The sequence below is a fragment of the Spodoptera frugiperda genome, chromosome 7 (genome assembly GCF_023101765.2).
Source record: "Spodoptera frugiperda isolate SF20-4 chromosome 7, AGI-APGP_CSIRO_Sfru_2.0, whole genome shotgun sequence".
Taxonomy (NCBI): domain Eukaryota; kingdom Metazoa; phylum Arthropoda; class Insecta; order Lepidoptera; family Noctuidae; genus Spodoptera; species Spodoptera frugiperda.
Genome location: NC_064218.1, coordinates 954,485 through 977,670, shown reverse-complemented (window position 1 = coordinate 977,670; position 23,186 = coordinate 954,485). Strand labels below are relative to the sequence as shown.

At 36.7% G+C, this 23,186-nt stretch overlaps 1 protein-coding gene across 1 annotated transcript; it reads right to left on the bottom strand.

Annotated features, from left to right (window-relative positions):
- Positions 1 to 594: 594 nt before the first annotated feature.
- On the bottom strand, positions 595 to 4,107 carry LOC118266046 (uncharacterized). The gene is made up of 6 exons (XM_035579395.2): positions 3,771 to 4,107; positions 3,133 to 3,433; positions 2,786 to 2,936; positions 2,486 to 2,547; positions 2,051 to 2,130; positions 595 to 1,693 (listed from the first exon to the last, which is right to left on the bottom strand). The coding sequence occupies exons 1-6, from the start codon at positions 3,816 to 3,818 to the stop codon at positions 761 to 763; spliced, it is 1,575 nt and encodes a 524-aa protein (XP_035435288.2). The 5' UTR covers positions 3,819 to 4,107; the 3' UTR covers positions 595 to 760.
- Positions 4,108 to 23,186: the final 19,079 nt, after the last annotated feature.

Genomic DNA, 23,186 nt, shown 5'->3' with positions numbered 1-23,186 from the left:
GAACGGCGACACAAAATAGGTTTCTTAATTAGCTTCGGGTTTATTGTCAATCAAGCGATTGTGATATCAAACGGGCCGCTCGCGTCCCGTCGGATCATAGATCCTATAACTATACGTGAATAATTAATGAAACCTATCATATGAAAGAGGGTATAGGTAATAGCGGTGTGCGCTAAATTGTCTATCTATCGACTTTTTAGATTTTTTATTGTCTTATTAGATACTAGGATTTTCTTTCTACACATAATATATCATAAAACAGCCCGGGGTGGACAGTAGCTGTTATTATATTAAAATATATATTTTTAACTAAGCCATATTTTGTAAGTATTGGTCGGTTCAGTCGTAATTATACTGTTCGGGGCCAGTGGCCAACTCATCGGATGGACCCCCTTTTGCCTGTTGAAACAGAGAACCCTTGAACATATAGCTGGCCCAGGTCGTTTTGCCGACTTGCCACCCTATAGTTACGCCAATGGTCACTCGTTGTACTTTATCAATCTTTATTTCCATACCTGCGTTCTAAATAGCTGTGCTGACTGTATCTTACACCTAGATATCGGTAAGGTATCGAGTATAAATAAAACAAACAACTTATAAAAAAGAAACGTACAAAATATAATATATTGTATAAACTTGTATAAACAACAAAAATTCATTAATCTTAACATGTGAATATGGCTGGCTTACGAAACGTACATACAAAATGCTTAAACACTATTTACTTATTTATTTTTATTAAATGTACGAATTGGTAAAATTAGTTCGCGAAAATTGTTCCGGAGTTTGTCCAAATGACTTGGAGGCTTCGAGTTCCGTTATCTTCACAATATTCTTTTGCTTTGAAATTTCCAGTGCGACATTCTTTTACTGTAACAACAGGTACTCCTGCTTCTTCAAGTAATTTGGCGTACCAGACTTTTTCTGAAACTGAATCTTCGCACACAACTAACGCATTACCTTGTAACACTAATTTAACTACTAAACTGAAAGACAGCTTGGTGCCTGGGATTGCAATGAAGTCTACAGGTGTCCAAATTCCCCTACAAGTATAATCTTTTCCAGCTTGCACAAAAGATTCGTTTGTGAAGTTCATAACTGAATTTCTTACGCTATTATAGTCGTTGACTAAAGTCGAGTTAAATGGAATACATTTTCTTAGTACGTTGATGAGAATATCGCGTCGACTTTCCAAGTCTAGTTTCGACCACGGCTTAGAGAGCTTGACAAGCTTAAGGATCTTATCATTTTTCTCGTCAAATGATAATACATAGCAATTTTTATGTACAAATGAGGGATAGAGCGTTCTTCCTACGTGAGGGGGTCCTCTTATGTCGCCGATGTTGTTCACCCACACGACACTTGACTTTGTACTCTGAGTCACTTCATTAATTTGCGCTATTCCATTAATCCATAGTGACAAGTAGTGAGGTTCGTCTTGTTGCAGCATGGATATCATTTCTTTTGTTGTCCTGTAAGCTTCGATAGTGATGACCGACTGCTTCTCTCCCACAACTTCCACGGGGTCTATGAGGAACGTTCGTCCTTCATAAGTCAAAGCTTGAGAACACAAAGCGCTGGGCAGAACAGGATTGTTTTCGTTTTTTTTCAAAGAACATTTCCAGTTGAGGGCGTCCTTAAATTGCTTGTAAACACTCTCTTGTACCAGAACCCTGCGCAAGTACCACGGCACCTGTAACAAAGGTTGGGTTATAAGTTACCATACTAAGAATAAGCTACCTTTAGTAGTAGTCGCTAATTACCCATTTGTGGTATAACACATTACATGCTATGGCTATGTATTTTTTTTTCTTCAAGGTATTTATTAGGACCACACATTACAAACAAAACTAAAATTATTGGTACATTAGGTAGACTGATGGTTAAATACTCAAACGCCACTCAATTTTAAGGCACTCTCAAAAATATTTCTGTCACTAAAAATACTTTGTAAAATGACAGAGATAGCACGATATTTCAATCAGCCTAAAATCAAGTAACATTTCAGTATTCGGTCGTCGATGCCATAATATGGCGTGTATTATTGTACCTGTTTGGACGATGAGAGAAACTTATCAACAGCGGAGTCGAGATCAGCATCTTCAGAGACAACGGCCACAGCACCGTGTTCTGAAACAACAACAACTGTTATTGTCAATGTGTAACACAAACACTCGCTATTCGTTACGTAGGCACCGCATAGTTTGTAAGATGTTATTAATCAATTAATTTATTAATAGAAAAAGTATATTTGTTCATGTTCTATACATGCAATGTATAATTTAATAGCTGACCTGGCAAACATTGTGACATGGAAATTTTATATATTAGATTAGACATAGTCTGTAATGGCAAAAGGATCAATATGTAAAATAAATAAATGAAATGTATGTGTGTATGTATGTGTTAGTATTTATTAGAAATTAGATTAGTTCATTTAACTATACTGGGCTATAATTATTATGCTTATTATTGTGGTACTTACTGAGACCTGCTCCATTTGTCGTGAGATCATTATCTGAACATTCTAAATGTATATTCAGCCATCTGCAAAGAATATACCATTTAGTTTGGTGTATGTTGTGTAAAGAGTGATAATAGTTATGAAATAAATCTTTCAATTCAGTACATAATTCAATTAATTTTGATACAGGAGAATGGAAGAAAAGAACATTTCACTGACTCCCAAGTAACTTTGAGTAAGGACAGGGAGATGATGAAGTCTGCAATTATGTATGGGACCACTAGATGAAGACAGTGTGTTTATACAACTTAGTTGACTCACCCAGCTTCACGGCACAGAGTTACAAACAGGTGACAGATTGCCACATGCTCCTTGGTGGAAGCACGGAGGGTGATGTGGCTGTTCCACAACATCATAATCCCCACATTTGTCAAATGAAGAAGATAATCACCAAATGTCAAATATTCACAATCTAAGAATTACAAAGTTTTATAATGAGTACATTTTTAATATTATTGCTTGCACAAATAGCATTAGCAAAGTAGCAAAGCTTTTCCAAATGAGTACTATATTTAATATACTTTATTTGTAGTAGTTAATAGTAACAGTTAATAGTTTTATTTAATAATAGTTTTGGAGAAGAAAACAAGCAGAGTGATAATACTTACATCCTTCATACTCTTCTAACCATATTTTTGAACAGCTGTTGAAGTACTGGATGAGAACACTTAATTGTGCCTTGGTGTCTTCTACTGGTATATTTCTGAAGTGGTACTCCAGCTGTACTATCAGTTCACTATTCTGTTTCAACCTAGCAGCCAAGTTCCACAGAATACTCTGGATTTCTTCTTCAGAGTAAGTTTCATAGACTTTTTCAAAAACTCCTCCATAGCTAACGGTGCCTTTTTTAACATTACCTTCATAATCATTGTATAATTCCGTTAGAGCTTTATTTCCTTTTACATATTCCTAAAAGTATAAAATTCTAAAGTTATATGTTTTACTTTAATATTAAACTACCATACCAGGGACATTTAATTATTACTGATATATATGGTTCCTTAGAAGAGATTTTGTTGTGTAACTATGATGGTAAATCAGTATTCTTAAGTAAGATGTTTTCCTATTTGTCAGTCATTATTATAAGGTTGCTTAAAACATTGATTTAGGTACTTTGAATTGCAATTTCAAATAGAATAGCAACGCCATGGATACAAAGAGCTCTAACAACTAAACCATCTACAATTCTTAGGTACAAAAGAATGTTATTGCACAACGATTTAAAAATAAAGAAACTGGACATTACCTTCGCGAGACTCGTGTCTACTGTCATTTTGGAAAAAGTTAATTCCATAATAATATTATTACACGTCTGAGTGTTCTCAAATGTTAAACAACGATAAAACTGTGTAAAACAGACGACCACTGGCAGTGTTGATACCACTGATGATAAGAAGTAGCGACGTTGATATTGATAAGGTCAAATGTCACAAACTATACAGATTGCTTCTATCCTTTCTTGATTTTTCTACATAAACCACTTACAATTTTAATTAAATTATTAGCTGTTCGATTGTTCGCCGGTGTTATCACGCGATAAACATGTTATCATTCTGATTTCGACTATTGTCGTTTATGACAGTTGACAGTGCCAATGTCAATATATTACGGTCAACTTAGCACTCAACGTATTGTACGCGCGAAAGTCAACTTTGGGTTTTTGAAATTATTTAACGTGAAGAGCTGTGTATGGTGTTTTAAATTATTTTATTTTTGTTAATTTTTATTAAATCTTTACTTAGGGGAGAGAGATGCTTCGGCACAAATGGTCTCGACCGGAGACATGGAACAAGCGCAAAGAGGAGATGCCATAATTTGTGAGTGTGCACTGTGACAAAACAAATGGGCTCTGCCCAATGATATTCTCTCTCTATCTCTTCTAATATCGTTGCGGGATCCAAAATAATCATTCATGTCCCTGGGCCGCGCCGGACTTCAGTGTTCCGATATTTTCATGGTTGTATCTACCTATTGTAGATCCGGTAGATATATTAGGTTGTGGTGGGCTTGTCCCATTAAAAAAAAGTAAAACGGTGTAGGTAGGTAGGTACAAGCGCTCAAAGGGCCTCACCTTAGAATGTGGACAATTGGTAACATGTTTGTAATATGGGTCTGCATATCGGAAAATAAAGAGGGTGCGTGGTTTATTAAGTCCCGCACTCCCCGTATAGGGTTATGCATTATGTTAAAGCAGTGGCGTAGCGTGAGTGTCGGCCGCCCGGGGCGGAAGACAATTTTGCCGCCCCTTATTTAGGTATTTTAATTTAATGTATACAACACATTACATACATTCATAATAGAGATCTTTTCGGCGATAACAGTCATGAATCAGAGCACTCCCCGTGGTATAGGCAATATAATGTACAACGAAGCTACATCTCTACGCATTACCAAAGTGTCAAATCGGTTTTAAATTTCCTGACACTCAACAATCCGATTCGCACGCCGCTGAACGCGGTCCAGAGGATGAACTTGGTACTGGGGTGCCCCCGCCCACAGATGAGACTAGTATTCCATATGGGGCCGAACCTGCGCCTTATATAGAAGCAGGTGATGGACTGGAGTGAAATACTGCCTTGATCTGTTGAGCATGCTCATGAGCACACCAAGCTTTTTCGAGGATAATTTAGCCTTATCCTCTAGATGGCCACGGATATGGACGTCCCTCGAAATGTTGATGCCAAGTATCCCAATTCTAATACCGGGCTAAACACGCCGACCTGTGTCTTAGTAGGGTTAAACTGGAACAAATTAAGAATACAAGTCTGTTTCGGTTCTCGATGACGATTTCCCGAGAAATGTTAGCGCGGCCGGTATAATAGGCATCACCTGTACTGTCTTCCGCATAACAATGAATGCTGCTGATTTGCAACATATCATTGATATGGAGGAGGAACAGGGTAGGTGATAGCACGCAGCCTTGAGGGACACCTGCGTTTACAGACAGAGAGTCGGAGCATTCCCCGTCGACAACGACCTTAATGCTTCTGTCTGCAAGGAAGCAGTAGACCCATTCGCACAATTTCTCGGGAAGACCATAGGAAGAAAGCTTCGAAAGAAGCGCTTTATGCCAAACCCGGTCGAAGGCTTTCGCCACGTCCAAGCTAACTGCCAACGCTTCCCCCTTAGATTCGATCGCCTGTGCCCAACGGTGTGTCAGGTAAACCAGAAGATCCCCAGCCCATCGACCTTTACGAAAACCGTATTGTTGGTCACTGAGTAGCTGATGATCCTCTAGGTACCGCAAAAGCGGGCAGTTAATAATGGATTCCATTATTTTCGAGAAGAGGGAAGTTATGGCTATCGGTCTGTAGTTGGACGGATTTGTTCTATCGCCTTTTTAGGGTTCCGTAGCCAAAAGGCAAAAAACGGAACCCTTATAGATTCGTCATGTCTGTCTGTCTGTCTGTCTGTCCTTCCGTCCGTCCGTCCGTATGTCACAGCCATTTATTTCCGAAACTGTTGGGCCTACATAGTTGAAACTTTGAAGGTTGATGTATTTCGGTAACCGCTATTCGAATTTTGAATAAAAATTAATAAATTTAAAAATTAAAAGGGGGCACTCCATACATGGAAGTGATTCAAAAAAACATTTTTTTCAGCTAACATATCCATAATGGGTGTCTATGGATAGGTCTTTAAAAAAGACATTAAGGTTCTTAAAACCATTTTTCGTCAAAATTAACCGTTTGAAAGTTAGACGCTTCTAAAGTGGAAAAATGAGTGTCCCCCCTCTAACTTTTAAAATAAGAGAAGGAGAAAACAAAAATAAATATATGCTGTAGATTTCAATAGAAACTAACAGCGAAAATTGGTTTGAACCAGATATCATTATTAGTTTTTAAGAAATAAAACATTTTCAAAAACCGCAAATATAACTTTGTCGTTCATACAAACACTATGTAAAACCAAGTTATTTTACAACTTTTATATTATGTCATCTACTTGCTGTTACGGAATCCTTCATCTCGCACTTGGCCGGTTTTTGTTTAGGGATCGGATGGACCAAGGCCGTCTTCCATGATTTCGGGACTACGCCTAAAGAGTAAGCTCATTTTATTCGGTCCAAATTTGTACAGTCGACTCTGTCTAAAGGTTCCCTCTCGGGGCAGGACCACTCGTTAAAGGTTCCATCCCCACTATCACTACTTTAATCTCTTCTCCGATCTCTAGTTGCGACAAAAATATAAAATGGTTGAAATATTAACAAAATATTTTTATTATTTATTGTTTAAAATTTGCCGCCCCCTAAAAAGTGCCGCCCGGGGCGGGCCGCCCCTGCCGCCCCCACTACGCTACGCCACTGTGTTAAAGGGAAATCTAGTTATGACATCTCCTCTTTGTATTTACTGGCAACGCACTTAACGAGGAACGCCTCTAATGTTTCCAATGTCCATGGGCATGCTTTCCATCAGGTGATCCGTCAGCTCGTTTACCGGCTTATCCTATAAAAGAAAACTGTATCCATTGCAAAATGTAGTGTTGATATTTTTATTCGTTTATAATTATGTAAATTTTTTTCTATTCTACATACTACATTCTACTACATATTCCCAGTTAAGTGAGGGAGGGCTCAGGGATCACAACTAAATTTTTGGTTATGCAGTCCAATTTATTAGAGGGTGAATCTATTGTGTAACGTTGCACGTCGTTTTGAGCACTAGTAATAATTTCTCATTATAATCATGGTTTTAATCGGACAAGATTTCAGACTGTTAGTAGACATCTTCTTTAAGTAGATACTTAGGTACGTATAGGTATATTTTTAATTAAGTAGGTAATTATAATAAACTTACCCCTTAGTAGCCATATTATACACGTTACAAAGACAGCTTTTATACAAACATGTCAAACATCAATCTGCTATGAACTAGATTTAAATAAAGAGGTATGTTTGTGTGCAAATGTATAGGAACAGATACTGGAATACAAATACAATACATATTGTAAGAGCGGCGGGCGGCACGACCTATTTGCACCAGACCGGAACAAATTTGTTGGACCCAATGGAATTAGAGGCATCCTTGCGTCCACTACCATACTACACAGTACACATTCTGTTTGTAGTAGGTACATATTACAATGCATGTTCAGAACAGCACAATTCTCAAAATTAACAAATTCAAGATGTCATATTTTATTAAACGGTATTTTGATTGTTTTTCTCCGTGTTATTTGAATAGGCAAATATCTGTCACACTGTCGGAATACCTAGGTAATTAGGGCACACGCTTAAATATCCAAGGGCATATTTAAAAAAAAATACAATTTCTTATGTTCATAGTTGTGTTCTAAGTCGTGCATTTGTAACGAAATTACATGGTTCTCGCTTTCTAACATTTTAATTAAATGTAGAGACATGTTTATTAACTTTTTACTTTAATTTCGTGTAACAGGGTATTTTCTCGACGCCGAAAAGAATTAAAGAAATTAAAATGTTTCGTTTTGCCGCGTAAATGAATGCATGTAGGTACGGTTTACGGTATTCAGTAATTGTTTTTAGGAAAAATGCTGTTACTGCAGTCCTGTTTGTGTAAATAATTAAATAGTGTTATGGCAGGGTACTTCTAGCCATAGATATAATAAATATTTGTGGGTGATTCCATACTCTTCCCGCTTGTGGGTGTGGGAAGAGACTTTCTTCTAAATCTAAAGCCTTTTAAACTGCGATCTTCAATTCGTCTGCTAAGCGTAAAGATTATCCGGTCCTCCGTCGTTCCCTTATATGTGAGGATAGTGACTGCGGAGTCAGACAGTCTACGACAACGGCACTCTTTCATCGGTTGCCCAACAACACAGTCAGTTGTCAGCTGTTAACAGGTACCTACATATATTTTAATATTTAAATAGGTACCTACGAACCTACTTATCTTTTGATGTTGGAAATAGGCAAACAATGGTGCATTATAAATTCTAGAAATTAAAATACTAAAAGAAAAGCATTACAAGATTTTTACCTACGTTAATCAGACTTTTAGAAACCGGGTGCTAATCTACTATGCAACATTCAACAAGTTTTGCTAGGTAAGTAACGTAAGTATTAAGTAGTAGGTGTGTACTTAATACTTAGGTATATTCTGTAAAAAATATTCAGTGCCCTAAAAAAGTAATGTAACTTTGTAACTAAATAAAAAAGATATAGAGTAGGGCCTATTAATTCTTGTAGCCTCTGGGTTGTTTATCGCGGCAGTTTGCGGTTCGCCGTGAGATGCCTCATGGGAAATTAGCGACGACTGTGCGATGCCGTCGCGGACTCGAGAAAGCACCCAATTTTGAAGTTTTTAAACTGCGAACGAATGGCTGGTGGCCCTGCGTCGGTGTAAAATTTATTTTTAAATACGAACGTGAAACAGACCTGGATGGAATTGAAAGATATGGAAGAAACTAAGTAGGTATTTATATAAACGTGCATAATACAGAAAAACAGTAAAAAATCTATCATTTTCAACGCACTATGTGTCTAGATATTCTGTTCAATGTAATTAAAATCAAATCACAATTCTTATTTATCAAATACAGGGTGTAAGCGGAACGCTCCTAGAAAAACGCCACAAATTGTTTATGTTTTTATAATTTTAATCGTTTTTGTGTTTGTATTATTCATGCTATATTAAACATTCGGCCTAGATAGATTACAACTATTATTTGCTTAAAATAAACACAGAATTCTTTATTTCTTTTTATGAATAATACACGTTTTTTAATATCACCTGTTTGCGACGTTTGAGAGCGTTCCATTTACAACCTATATAATACTGTCAGTATTATAAAAATTGTCATAAAAAGAGCCGTCGCTAGCTAGCTAATAACAAATACGAAACGAAAACCTAACGTTTATTTCCAATGTTCTAAAAGTTAGTTTCACCACGTATTCTGCTTACCCGGCTGTGGATGATATGATCAAATATTCTGTAAACGCTCGGCGGGGCTAGATTAGTGTAATCCAGTAAGTGAACCTAATCATATTTGCTCAGAACAAAAACCACAGAAACGGTTACCGCAGACTTCGTACCAGGATTTAGGAGTCCCCGTCATGAGATGAAGCGATCCACGTTTTCAATTCAATATATTGCATCAAATAGTGTGGATAGATTGTGTGAGATATTATCAGAAAGAAAAATATATAAAAATATACTGCATATTGTTGGTGCTCCCACACAGCAGTTATATAACGTTATCAACATTGTGTAACATTTAAACAGCATGTAACATACTCTAAACCACTGATATAATTTGTTTAAAAAAATTTTATTGTTACACATTGTTGTATAACGTTATATAACCGCTGTGTGGGAGCACCAAAAGGTTTAATACTTTGGGATAAAGATGAATAATAATTTTGTCAAACTGCAATTCTCAAATGGCAACAGAGTAATAACGTGGCATACCTGCTTAAGTTATTTGTAGGCATGCCTAAAATAACTATTAAGAAACAGTTTGCTCATGGCTGATTGGGTCATTTTGACGAAAAACTATCATCTACTTAAGCATTTTAGGAAGTAGGTACATACTTCTACATGTTATGTAGATTACCTATTAGAAAAAGTTCTGCATGAATTAAGGGTGATATTTGTAAAATAATTTACGTTTTACTGATAGACTAATTGGAAACTTTGCTGGAATTTCAATGTTCAAGGACTTTTTCTATCTGGTGGGCAGAAAGTTTGACTTTGTCGCGGTGGCTGGGTAACTGGCTGCCGTGCAACGGGTAGCGGGTTCGATTCCCGCACGGAGCAACTCTTTGTGTGATCCAAAATTGTTGTTTCAGGTCTGGATGTCATGTGTATGTGAACTTGTATGTTTTTAAACGCACCCACGACACAGGAGAAAATTTAAAGTAGGGCAACGTTTTTAAAAAAAGTATGTGACTGAAATTACAAATTGTAATACAGTAGAACTCCAATTATCAGAACTCCGACTATCCGAATCGCCGATTATCCGAATCACAAAAATTGTCAAAAAAGTCTAAATGCGCTATTATTCTCCCCCGCGAAGCCAGTTTTGCGCGTCAAGTCTTGACTTGACTTATCTTAACTTGGTTGTGGTACACTGACATCCCCCCGCAATTTAATTCAATAAAAAAATAGTGCATATCAAAACGTAGCTTTTATTCTCTTCAATGGCAATTTTTTTATAAAAAATCCGATTATCCGAATATTTGATTATCCGTAATGGGTCCCGGTCCCCATTAATTCGGATATTGGAGTTCTACTGTACAATACGTATAGGTACCTACCTAGAGAATACAAGAAGTATTTAAGATAATAGAAAAGATTATAAATCCTTCATACCGCTTAAGTTGTCAACTTGCCCCCCACCAAACTATATCCCCCTCTTGAAGGAAATTCCCCGTAATCCCCGGCTGCTCTAATAATACACAAATTGTGTTGTATGTCCGTTCGTCCACATTAACGTTGGATTAAAGTGACACGTTCGCAGTTTCCAAATTGTTGTTATATCTAACTGAATAGTGAGTTGTTCATACTTTATCTTATGCACGAGGATTAAAGATTTAAATACGTATGCAGAAAAGATGTTTTGGTCTATGAAAATGCATGCACGTGCATTTTTTTAAATGTAAAAATGTTGTAAATTGATATGTTTGCAAAATCTGCGATTAAAACCACAATAAAAAAACGTGACGAATCATGTGTTTGATGTAAAAAGATTTTTCATAGTTTTTGCATTAAGATTGTTCAATTTTGGTTACCTATATTTTAATTATATATTCAGCAAAGGTCATAAAAAACTCAAGAAATATAATTATTTACGGCTTAACCAAATTTAATGTCATCGCGCCGTAAAAACTCGAGGTCAGCTGTAATAAAATTATAATTAATAGACGTTTTTTTGCCTCAATTAAAATGTGGGCTAAAGCTGAAACGAGGTCCGGGAGGCTGCAAGTTTGTTGATATAAGTGGGGAACGACCGCACTCTGCTGGTATTTTAACAGGAAGGTTGTCAACCAAATATTTCAATTAGGTACGTTTTATTATATTCTTAGTAGAAACTATGTGTCTTGAGGCAAACTGTTTCTTATAAAGTCCATAAACTTATACATTCATCAAAACAGAACTTTTATTTGCTTTGAAAAGAATGCAAGAAGTAATATAAATGAAGAAAAGTAACGCAATGAAACTTTGATTGACTAATGCATGTACAAACAGGGAACAAACTTGCAAAAAATACGTTTGCCAAACCAGAACTTTTAAAAGTCAAAGTGGGTGCGCCAGAACGACCGCGGCGACCGTTGAGTCGAGATTAAAAAGAAGTTTAATTGATTACGTGAGCCACTGGGCTCGCGCAAAAAAGGCACAAAGTCCTCAGGCCAACTAATTAACGCTCGATTTAAAGTTGAAAAGAAATCTGTGAAGAATCTCCCGCCGTTAGTACCTACTTACCTTCTATACATATATTTTTGTTGTAATAACGGAAAGGGATGTACTAAAGGTCAATTGATTTCTGCCTACTTCAAGATTGGTGTACCAAAAAATTATATTAATTTTGTTCTTGACCACACATAAATTGATTTTACGCTCATTTTGGCGACTTGAATAATTATCGTTGCATTATTTTGCTTGAAATTTCATCTCTCGGGACTGTATATCATAGAATTTAAATTGCTTAAATGCAAAGTTCAAAACGCTTGTCAGATGAGGTAAAAAACACGAATTCGAGTTCGTGTCTGTGCTTTACATAAAGTTTGTTATCTGGCGATCCTTTTTACGGCGAGTTTTGGAAGCACCCTTAACTACTCACTTTGAAAGGTGTGTGTTCAATTCATCCAGTTAGTTTAGACGAGCAATTGTTTAACTACTGGGTTCCAGTTTTACCGGTTTTTTTTATAGTTAAAGTGTACCGTTTGTTCGTGGACACGACATGCGTTCGTGTTCGTGTCGTGTCGATTGAATAAAATGGTTATTGAATTATTATTCTAAGGCAGACAGGATATTAAATTACGTTTTATATTTAAAATTTGGTTGAGAGTATCCAGTGTGTGCAACCGGCCATTACAAACATAAAGTTAAAGTTTTTTATTATTCTTAGATTATTTTATTGAGTAACGTTTCTTTAATGTAACTCTTGCTTAAAATGTGACTAGGTAACCTACTGCAAAAACATTAAGTAATGAATAATATTACAAAAATATCGCATACCTACGAACAAAACCTTTTTGTTATTCAATACACTTACACAATTTTCTTCTTAATTTTGTGCGAGTGCCAAAACCGAGAACATGGTATAGGTACCTTTATTTTACTTGGAAAAATTGACTTGGCCCATCGTTTATGAGGTACACCGACGGAAAAAGGGCCAAAACTACCCAGAGCTTTTAGCGGGAAGGGTTCTTTTGATTATTATAGCTCGGCTTACTTACCCCGCTTTTTAAAGCATACCACGATATTTCTAAATTATTCCTAATACCTGCGTGAACATATATCGGTAATGCATGGTCACCATGATGGAAAAATAAATTGTTTACTCTTTGACATTTCTTCTGTAGTTAGTCTTCCATGCATTATTTTTTTTGCGTGCTGATTATTAAAAATTGTGATGCTAAATCACAAACACAAAATCAAAACAATATCAATAGGTATTTCTATCATTAGGCTAAAAAAATGTGGCAAATGTATTGATTTTTTTTTATGGAATACGCTGGTAAACGGGCAGACGTATCACCGGATGTTAAGCAATCGCCGCCGCCCTTGAAACACCAGATGCGTTACAAGTGCGTTGCCGGCCTTTTGGGGGTTACAAATTTAAGGGTTGTTTGGGAATCGGGGATTGGGAAGGGGGGAATTGTGCCTCCGATAACCTCACTCACATAACGAAACAACGTAAACGTTGTTTCACGTCGGTTTTCGGTGAGGCCGTGGTATCACTCCGGTCGAACCGGACCATTCGTGCCGAAGCATAGCTCTCCCACACTCAACAACAATGATTGATTGTTGTTGTTTAATTGTTTGTCTAACAATGAGCTACTCGCCTTAGTTTCTCACCAGTAATCATTTAGTGCAGACTAAAATATAATTATTTGTGTAAACTCGCACATTCTGCTTTTATTGGCCGACGGACGTGATCAGATTACAGTTCGGAGCAAGCAAACAATTTTACGATAGTATTTATGGCATTATACACGGAAAGTGTCCCTGATACCGAGCCCAGCCCTCATTCAGGGCTATAAATTATAATCGAAAAGAGCCCACAACTCGAGTCGCCAAAACGTGGAAATTATTACGTTTCCCGCGCTCACCCGCTGTCAATGTTGCCAGCGGCTATATTTTATTTATACCTTTTACGAGTGTTGCCAGCTATAAAAAAGTTTTAGTGGGTGTTGTAAAAGTAAAGGTGCCGGTTTTTTCTCTCGTTAGAATACAGCGTTGATAGGTTACGCGAATAGTGTTTTATTAAACAGTGTTTTGTAGCGGTTTATGTGAAAATACGTTTTCTTGCAAATAGCATTTTACTCAAAAATATCGGTTTATTATTGTTGCAAGCAACTCGTATAAGTATTATTAGGCGTTGTTCGACAACTTTTTAAAATTCTTGTTTGAAGTTCAATCGGGACACGAAAAGTTGTAATTTTACAAGTTTAGTAGACAGACGTGCGTAGAAAGAGCCGCACAAACAAGTACAATCATGTGAAAAAGCCTTTGTAATATAAGTGTTTACTTCGAGCGGTGTATGTTAGGCAAACAACATTTATAACCAAATGCGGGTAGTTTACACTGTTACCGAATGTACCTGCGAGTGTCTGTGCAATATCCGCTCCTACCTCATATCCGCTGTTCGTTCTCCATCTTTAGGCTGCAGTTTAGTGCATAAGCGCGAGCGATTAAAAGTATAAGCGTAGAATAAATGGTAGAAGCGTGTCACGACCGAATAGAATAAATTTGCTAGTGGCAAACTACCACTGCCCCTACTCCGACCGAGGAACCTCACGTTAACAGAGACCAGGCAGTGGCCCTCTGATAAACCTGGACCTTTTAAACTGCGATATCGTATCTTAATTTCGTATTCTTAGTACCGATAGTGATATTACGTTTATGATTTCTAAAAACATATTTTATACAATGTAATTTCATCCCCGAAGCTAGAGGCGCAATTACTTTGAACCAATATTTTAAAGGGAGCTCATTACTGAGAATAAAAGCACAATAGAACTTCTTTCTCGCTATCTCTTGTAATAAATGCAGACCCTTAAGCGAAGCAGTTGGAAAGGCAAGCGAAGTAGCGATATTGAGACGGTAGGCGTACCGCTTTCACAGCCCGACCATCCAATGGATATAAGATTTGCGCCAGGATAATGTAACTGACAGATACAGGTGACTATGTTTTGTAGTGGTGTTTGTCTACAATACATCTACATTTGCGAATATACTTCGATATTCTAACTACAGGACCTTGCGTTAGAAATGCAATTGCTAATATAACATTTAATTAAACTACATTAAAATAATTAATTCCTAGGTACTTAAATCACACAAACACAAGTATAAATCTCACGGAATCGCTACCTGTGTAGCTGTGTACACACTTATCTTAAGGATAAATAAAAGAGTTCATGTGGAGCGGAACAATACCGAATAAATTTAACGAAAAGAAGGCCAAAGTCAATGGGTAGAAAGAACGTGAGACATTGCCCAAATAAGTTAGTGGTTTGGGCCTAAACACCCCAATCCCAGTGTACCCTAGTCCCAGTCCATGATTAATGACCCCAAAATACTTCTTGGGGTACAAAAGCCTTATGTGTCTGATTAAGGGACGAAAAATCCAATAATTTGACATAAACTTTCCATGTCACATTGAGAGACCAAGTAGGTTAGTGTAAGCTGAAAGCTATGCTATACGCAGATAGTGCAGTGGAATTATGGTCGCCGTCACTAAAAATTACTTAGCGTGACGTAGCACGTAGACTAATCTATTACTTGTACTGGGTCACTTATATATTGAACTTTGGTTAGGGGTTCCTTAAAATTTAGGAGAGGATGGTGAAAATGAGCATTAGTAACTAAGATGAAACAAAATGAAAGTTACGCCGCGCAGTAACTCCACATTCGATTTACTTTTGTGATAAAAATTGTACAAATTGAAGATATTTTTGTCTTGTTGGTCGCGTAATCGATTCCTGAGTTTTTAAGTGTTTGAGGATCATATTATTGAAACAGTTGTCATTTCCCATAAACTGCACAGTTCTAGAAAAGATGACCAAGTGATATTCGTATATGGGACCATAACATAACTGGTAAAAAAGTATTACATTGTTTAAGTCTACAATTTCGGGGATTAGAAGACGTGAACTTACTGTTATACGTTTTGTGTTATGTATTATTGGCTGACAACATGAAGCAAATACAAAGATGAGATGTCATAACTGGATATCCCTTTAACATAATGCGTGACACTTTACGATGAGAGCGGGCGTTACAAACCACGTCCCTCTCAATTTTCCAACATACTGTCATATACTACAAACACGTTGCCAATTGTTCACATTTTAATGTGCCACTTACTGAAGACTTAGGTTTAGATAGGTTACACTATCTAAACCTTTTTAATTATGCATTTATGCACAATCACATGGTATCTCCTCTGTCTACTTGCTTCATGACTGATAATTAATTTTGACGTTTAATATAATTCGTAACTACTTAACATAATTTATAGCGTGCGAACATAGTGTACACAGACATTACATTCGTATGGGACGGTGCAATCTGTAGGGTCGGTAGTAAATTTCTGTTAGAATCGAGACGAGGCTTTTTATTTGAATCCGGATGAATCTGCACCTACTTGGCGGTCTATTGTTCACTCTTACAACTAATTTATTACATCTTCTTGTATTACAGGATAGGGAAAGGAGAAATGTAAAATGTTTTATTCTTAAAACACTAGTTTAAATAAGTTGAGATATTCAGTTTAAACTCACAAGAATTTGGTTAATTTTATTAATAATATTGCTTGCAGTTTTTGATAAAGAAGATAATCGATGTGAGGTCACACATTGATGTAATAGTGCATTTATCGAGGAAGGCTGTAGGCTATAGAAATTCAGTATGACCAATAGGAGCTCACAATAAAAAATAGATCAGTTTTCTTTAACCCTATGGGATAACTTTGAACCTAACATACAAACCAATGAAAAAATAATATACGCTTTGTTTTGAATACCTATTGATTATAGAATTTGGATCCAAGATTACTCAAAAAAAGGGTCAAAATAACCCGATCTTACCGATAGTTAAGTTAATCACAACACTAAGAATAATTTTATATGAAAATGTGATAATACCTACATGTCTCGACCACCAGACCTACAGCTAATAAGCGTGATAGAACTTCTTAAGCGAATAAAACACTTGATTTGTATTTACAGATATAGTCAGAGTTAGAAAGTCTCTGTTACCCTATATAACACAATTCTTAGCTCACCCAATGAGGTGTTATCAAACGGATCGTTCCCGTAAACAATAATAAAGTAAGTACACGACCATAAAACGAGTAACAAAACCTTAATCTTTTAAATTACTTCGCAAGTAATCTGCGTAAATATTTTTTTCGTGAAACTTCGCCGAAGATTGATTAAGAAACTTTTTTTACTATCGATGATAATAATATGAACTCGATTTATTGTCAAAGTTACTTTTTTTATACAATCTTAATACAAAGTCACATCAGACAGGAAATTAGTCGTTTAAGGGTCGCGATTGACATTTGCAGAGCGGAAAATTATGTATCGGTGCGTGGAAAAGTGGTTTGATACAAAGAGATTTTTCTTCGTAATATCTTACCTAATCAAATGCTACGTAACTATACAAATCCAGATGTCTGAACTAAGTGATTCAATAATAGTAGTTAGTATAATTTAACTCCTTCTTATGTAAAATTTCCTTTCCTTTATTACCTACTTCGTCAATAATAATCGAAAGACAAAACTTTATCTTTTGTACTACCAAAATTATGATTTGCATACATAATATGTATTGTTGTTGTTATGTTTATATTATAAACATCCTCTTTTTTGACAATTTAAAGGTGGATCTTTTTAAAATCCTTTCTTAGTCGATGTCTACATAATAAAATCAATATACAGTCATACAGGAATTTTATGTTTAATACATTGATAGTTTGCGTATTGGTGATGATGAATCAGTCAGTCAGTATAAATTAACAAAGATCATGGTTTAAAAATTAATGGATTGAAGCTTTACTATTTTCGAGTCAGTCTTCATCATGAGCAGCGTGTGTAGACGCGGCGACGTCGCACATACGCACGCTACTCATGATGAAGAGTCCCTCTGTGACTCGAAACTAGTAGAGCTTCTCTCCATTAAATTATGTGATTTTTAGTTAATTTAGTATGTCTCACGATACTTATTATAAAAATATAAACGTATGTATGTAAAAACTATTGCACCTCAGTGTACTGTCCTATTTTATTTGCGGTAGCAGTGTCTGCACGCTACATTACCTTTCTATCGAGTAAGGTCCGTCATACTTTTTATATGTGGCCCATTCCACTATTGTTGTTTTACGATTGGCCAGCTCTAACGGGTGATCATAGAACCTTGCTATGATTACTATGTTAACCCGTGGTTTATGTTGATAAACTTTTCTTAATGGTTATCGCATCATTGACCAAGTTTGTCGGTTTCGACTATGAATTCTTCTGTGTGTAATAAAAAATATTTATGTACATAAACCACGGGTTTTGTATGGTTCCGAGGTAGTTAGTTGTTGGATGTGAGTTGACGGAAATCACTGATTGACAATAAGTTAAGTCGATTGGTAAAAGTTACAGTAATAATGTTCGATGTTAATCCGTGGTATTATCGTTTAGGTAGCTGTTGGTCAACTGAATATTGTAATTATTTAATAAATAAAGTAAGTTTTCGAAAGCAGGTTGCAGCGTAAGCCATTTGCTTGTACGTGAACAGTATATGCTTATTAAATCAAATCTCAAATTACATGTAGAAGCTACGAATATTCGTAGTACTACGACGTAGCAATTTTCCTACTACTACGGCGTAGGCAATTTTTGGCTACGAAATATTTATTTAAACTTGTTTAGATCAAATTTTAATGTTATGTGTAATATATACCTAAGAGTTAATTTTACTAATACGTAACATATAGCGTATTTGTTGTGTAGAAGTGCATGTTGTTATGTTGGTAGTTTTAGTAGGGTTGCGGCGTGTTGGCCAACGGAACAATCTTAACATCGCCCGTATGCTCGCAGTCGACCGTGAGAGAACTTTGACAGGACGCCCTGCAGCCGAGACAGAATGGATGCGGCAGTAACAATCATTCAAATGTGAGCACCTTATAAAACAAAATAACACAACACAAGTACCACTGACCAAATTATTAGATTTTTTTTCCAAAACTTTATTTAAGAGTGTCATTTCGTTGCACGTTTTGAGACTCCGTGCTACTACTGACTACTACTTCCACTAGATCCGATCCTGTTGCATGCTATCTTCAGTCAAAGCCGTTGTTACTAAGTCCGAAGTTGGTATATTGAGAGGAATCGGTGCTTTTTGTGCTGATGAGGCTGCCCGGGATAAGTGAAGTAAGAATCCCACACTACTAGTCTTTCTACCTATAGGAGAAGTTGCCTTAAGTATGTTTCCCTCCGGAGCTGCGGACTACCTAGCGGGTTAACCGGGGCTCTGGCTCGAAAAGCAGGAGTAGAAACGGGGTGGTTTAACGCCAGTAAAGTCTAACACTCCCTCTCGCTTCACCCAAGGCGGAAGAACCATCGGATGATTTTCCCCCTTTAAAAAAAGTAGATTTCGCAATAAAAAGGGCTGATACTTGTACATATTATAAGTAATTAAAATGATGCCACATCCATTACGGAAGATTCGTGTGGGTCTCGGTGGTCTATGTGAATATTTTCACTCAGCTTACTTTGATGGGCAGCGGTCGGTAAGTGAATCGATGTAGGGAACACACTGGAAGGGCCTTAGCGAAATCTCAAATAATTTGCATACAGACACGATTCTTATAAAACAATCAGCAGCACACCTTTTTGTTCTGCAAAGGCAGATATTTTAAATATTAATTAAATCACGTTCTAAGGTAGAACATATTGTGTGATTGTACAGAAGAACTGTATAGTATAAAGAAAAAAATAATTAATGAATTTTCAATAAATAAAAATCTCATAACACTGTTCGACTTAGGAATTAAACTCGATCCCATAGTTCAGTAATATCACTCGCGACTAGTCGATCTCTAATTCTAAGTCAATATACATACATACATAATAATACTGTCAACTTGGTGAATATGAGTCACTTCTAAACTAGCGAGATCTCTGATTATGTAAACTATCGTAAGTAAGCAAGTCAAATTTAACTTCGGTTCGGCTTAAAGGCATTGTTGTTTATTGGCTGCGAGGCTTCGACGGGCTGCCGTCAGCCGTGATGTTATGTGTGAACACGAACCCTGACGGACACACGAGGAGAACATTGTGCAGGTGCCGTTACTTAGGCAACAGGACAATGGGATGCACGCTGGAAATATAAGATCACACGTCCACTGAAAGAGTAGGCAGAGTTGCACATATGTTTTTTTATTTATTTTTAAAAACGTTGCCCCACATTAGGATTTTCTCCTGTGTCGTGGGTGCGTTTACAAACATACAAGTTCACATACACATGACACCCAGGCCCGAAACAACAATTTGTGGATCACACAAAGAGTTGCTCGGTGCAGAAATCGAACCTGCTACACATTGCACGGCAGCCAGTTGCCCAGCCACCGCGCCAACCGTGTAGGCGATATGTATATACTGAAACAACCTTTTTTAGTAGCTACATGTATAACTGGTCATAAATCTTTTGCAATTCATTATTCATTCATTAACAGTACCCATAGTATGAGTTTGCTTTACGTTTAAAGTAATCGAAATGAAAACGCGTTCAGTGCTCTGATTGGCCGGCTCGAATAAACCAACCAATCAGAGCTCATACTAAGGGTACAGGCTAAAAATGCCCATTGCTGACGAAATGCCTCTCCTCACACGGAGAAGGTTTGAAGCTTGAGCGTAAATTAGCACGGTTCCTCAATGCAAGGCGATTTGAAACCTATAATTAGTTTATTTTTGAGTTAAGTTTTACTCACGATGATTTCCTTCACCGCTTATCAGTAATGTCTAAAATAAATTAAAAAGTACATGTAACTCGGAATAAGTTATTGTTCAACAGTTGACCTACTCGAAATATAACTGCCTACCTTTACAGACCAGACGAGACGTGTTATGTTCCAAATAAATGTAGAAACCTGTAAGCTAGTCACTAGCAGACTGATCCGGAGCCGCGGACTACTTAGCGGGTTTACCTGAGCTCTGATTCGAAAAGCAGGAGTAGGAACGGGGTTTTTAGTCAGTAAGAGTCTGACACTCCCTCTCTCCTCGCCCAAGACGAGAGAAGTCATTGGATGATTTTCCCTCCTCAAAAAAAAAGTCACTAGCAGAACATTTTCCGATGCTTTCTTTTGCAAGTATAATTAAAAAGTTTAATTATCCTACTGTTTCAGCTCGACTGTGCCACGCTACAGGGGGTTCCATAAAATATTTTATGACACTAATAAACTCGAAGGCTGTCTACACAAGAGCGAGTTTAGTAACGTTCTCCCAAGTTGTCAGCGTTAAATGACCGAGAAATTAGATATATACCTTTACGTAGTGCTCGGTTTACTTAATGAAGGCTGGCAAACTATATGGATAAAAACTTTGCGTCCCTTATTGTATGTACTTAATTATGTTTCTAGTTTTTATGAATGGAGAACACGCTGTAAATGTAAAACTATTTTTTTATTGGAATATTTGGTGTGTGTGTCTTTCTTCGGTGGTGTATTGATACTAAGTACGATTTAGCTTAGGTTCAATTAATGTGATTTTTTGTCTTTTAGATCATCTATAGTATAAAACATAGAATCTTAAATGTTTTTTTTGTATGTAATATAATAAAACAATATTAAAACACACACACTACTTCAAGCCTTTTATTCTCGAAGGGGTAGGCAGAGGTGCACATTACGGCACGTACAATGTACACCCACTTCTCACCATTTGTGTAACAATACTAAAACAATTTTGATAGAATGGGAAAAACTCCTGTCACATAATATGTTATTTCTAGAATTGCTATTTGTTTATTATATCGCACTATGTAACTCAAAAATAGCGATGTCAACAATTCATCATCTCATCTCAAAATCTTGATTAATGTGAACAATCATTATATAATAGTTTTTGTCCATTAAATAATAGGTCGTTAAAGCCTTGTATATTCAACAATCGTATTGTAACATTTTTTTTGTACATTTTCTGAATACATATAGTACATTGTTTTTTTTTCAAAACACGTATGGTACCTTTTCAATCTTACGTCTCATTTCATTATTTACGCATCATAAACATGAGAGGGATCTCATAAAAGCATAGGGAGTTGCACACATAGAAGCCAGAAGAATTAAAAGCCCCTTTTTTTAAAGAGTAACGATAGAGTTTCTTGCTCGTTCTTCTCCATACGAATTTAAATTTTGTCACGAGCACTCAGGTTCATCGATGGTTTATTCTATTTTGAGGTTTCAAAATTGCCTGCATATTATAACTTAATTAGAATAAATATACCAACAAATTAAGCCATTATTGTAATAAGTATGTATGTAGAATGTGTTGGGGTAATTGTATTGATCATTAAATGAAACGTTGCCCCACACTAGGACTTTTTCCTGTGGCGTGGGTGCGTTTACAAACATACAATTCCACATGCACGTGACCAGACCCGAAACAACAATTTGTGGGTCACACAAAGAGTTGCTCCATGCGGGAATCGAACCCGCTACACGTTGCACAGCAGCCAGTTGCCCAGCCACCGCGCCAACCGTGTCATATTTACATTTACATTATACATAATGTCACTCATTTGGTTTTGGTGCCATTGTGTGTCCTGTCTATGTACCATTCTTAGAGATGACTGGCAGATAACGTCCACTAGCCTATTACGGCATCGAAATGAGCTACAAACACTGTGGTGCATGAAACTTTACAAAATATTGTTTTGAAATTTGACTGCACTGCACCAACAGTGCGGTGGCTGAGCAACTGGCTGCCGTGTAACGTGTAGCAGGTTTGATTCCCGCACCGAGCAACTGTTTGTGTGATCCACAAATTGTTGTTTTGGGTCTGGGTTACATGTGCATGTGAAATTGTATGTTTATAAACGCGCCCACGACACAGGAGAAAATCATAATGTGGGGCAACGTCTGAAAAAGAGAAAAGTATATCAAAAGCCGTACCTCGATTAGATTGATGTCTATACTCGCAATTACACACATTTCCAAGAATGCCATAATAAATTCCCCGCTCTTCAATAATACCCCGAAACATACATATCGTACTCATAATGAACATCACAACAAAGGCATTTTTGTGCGAGTCAAAAATCATACAAAGTATTTCATTTATATGTTGGAAGCCGATCGTTCATCCGGCTGCCAAAGTCAATAACTCGTTCAATCTGAGGAGAAATCATGCTGAACGTTTTATGTACACCTTTTATATTCCCAGCATTATTGGTACAAGCAAGAGTTTTATCTTTACAAGTCACTTTCCATAAAAACGAGTCGATTGACAGGTACCTACTAC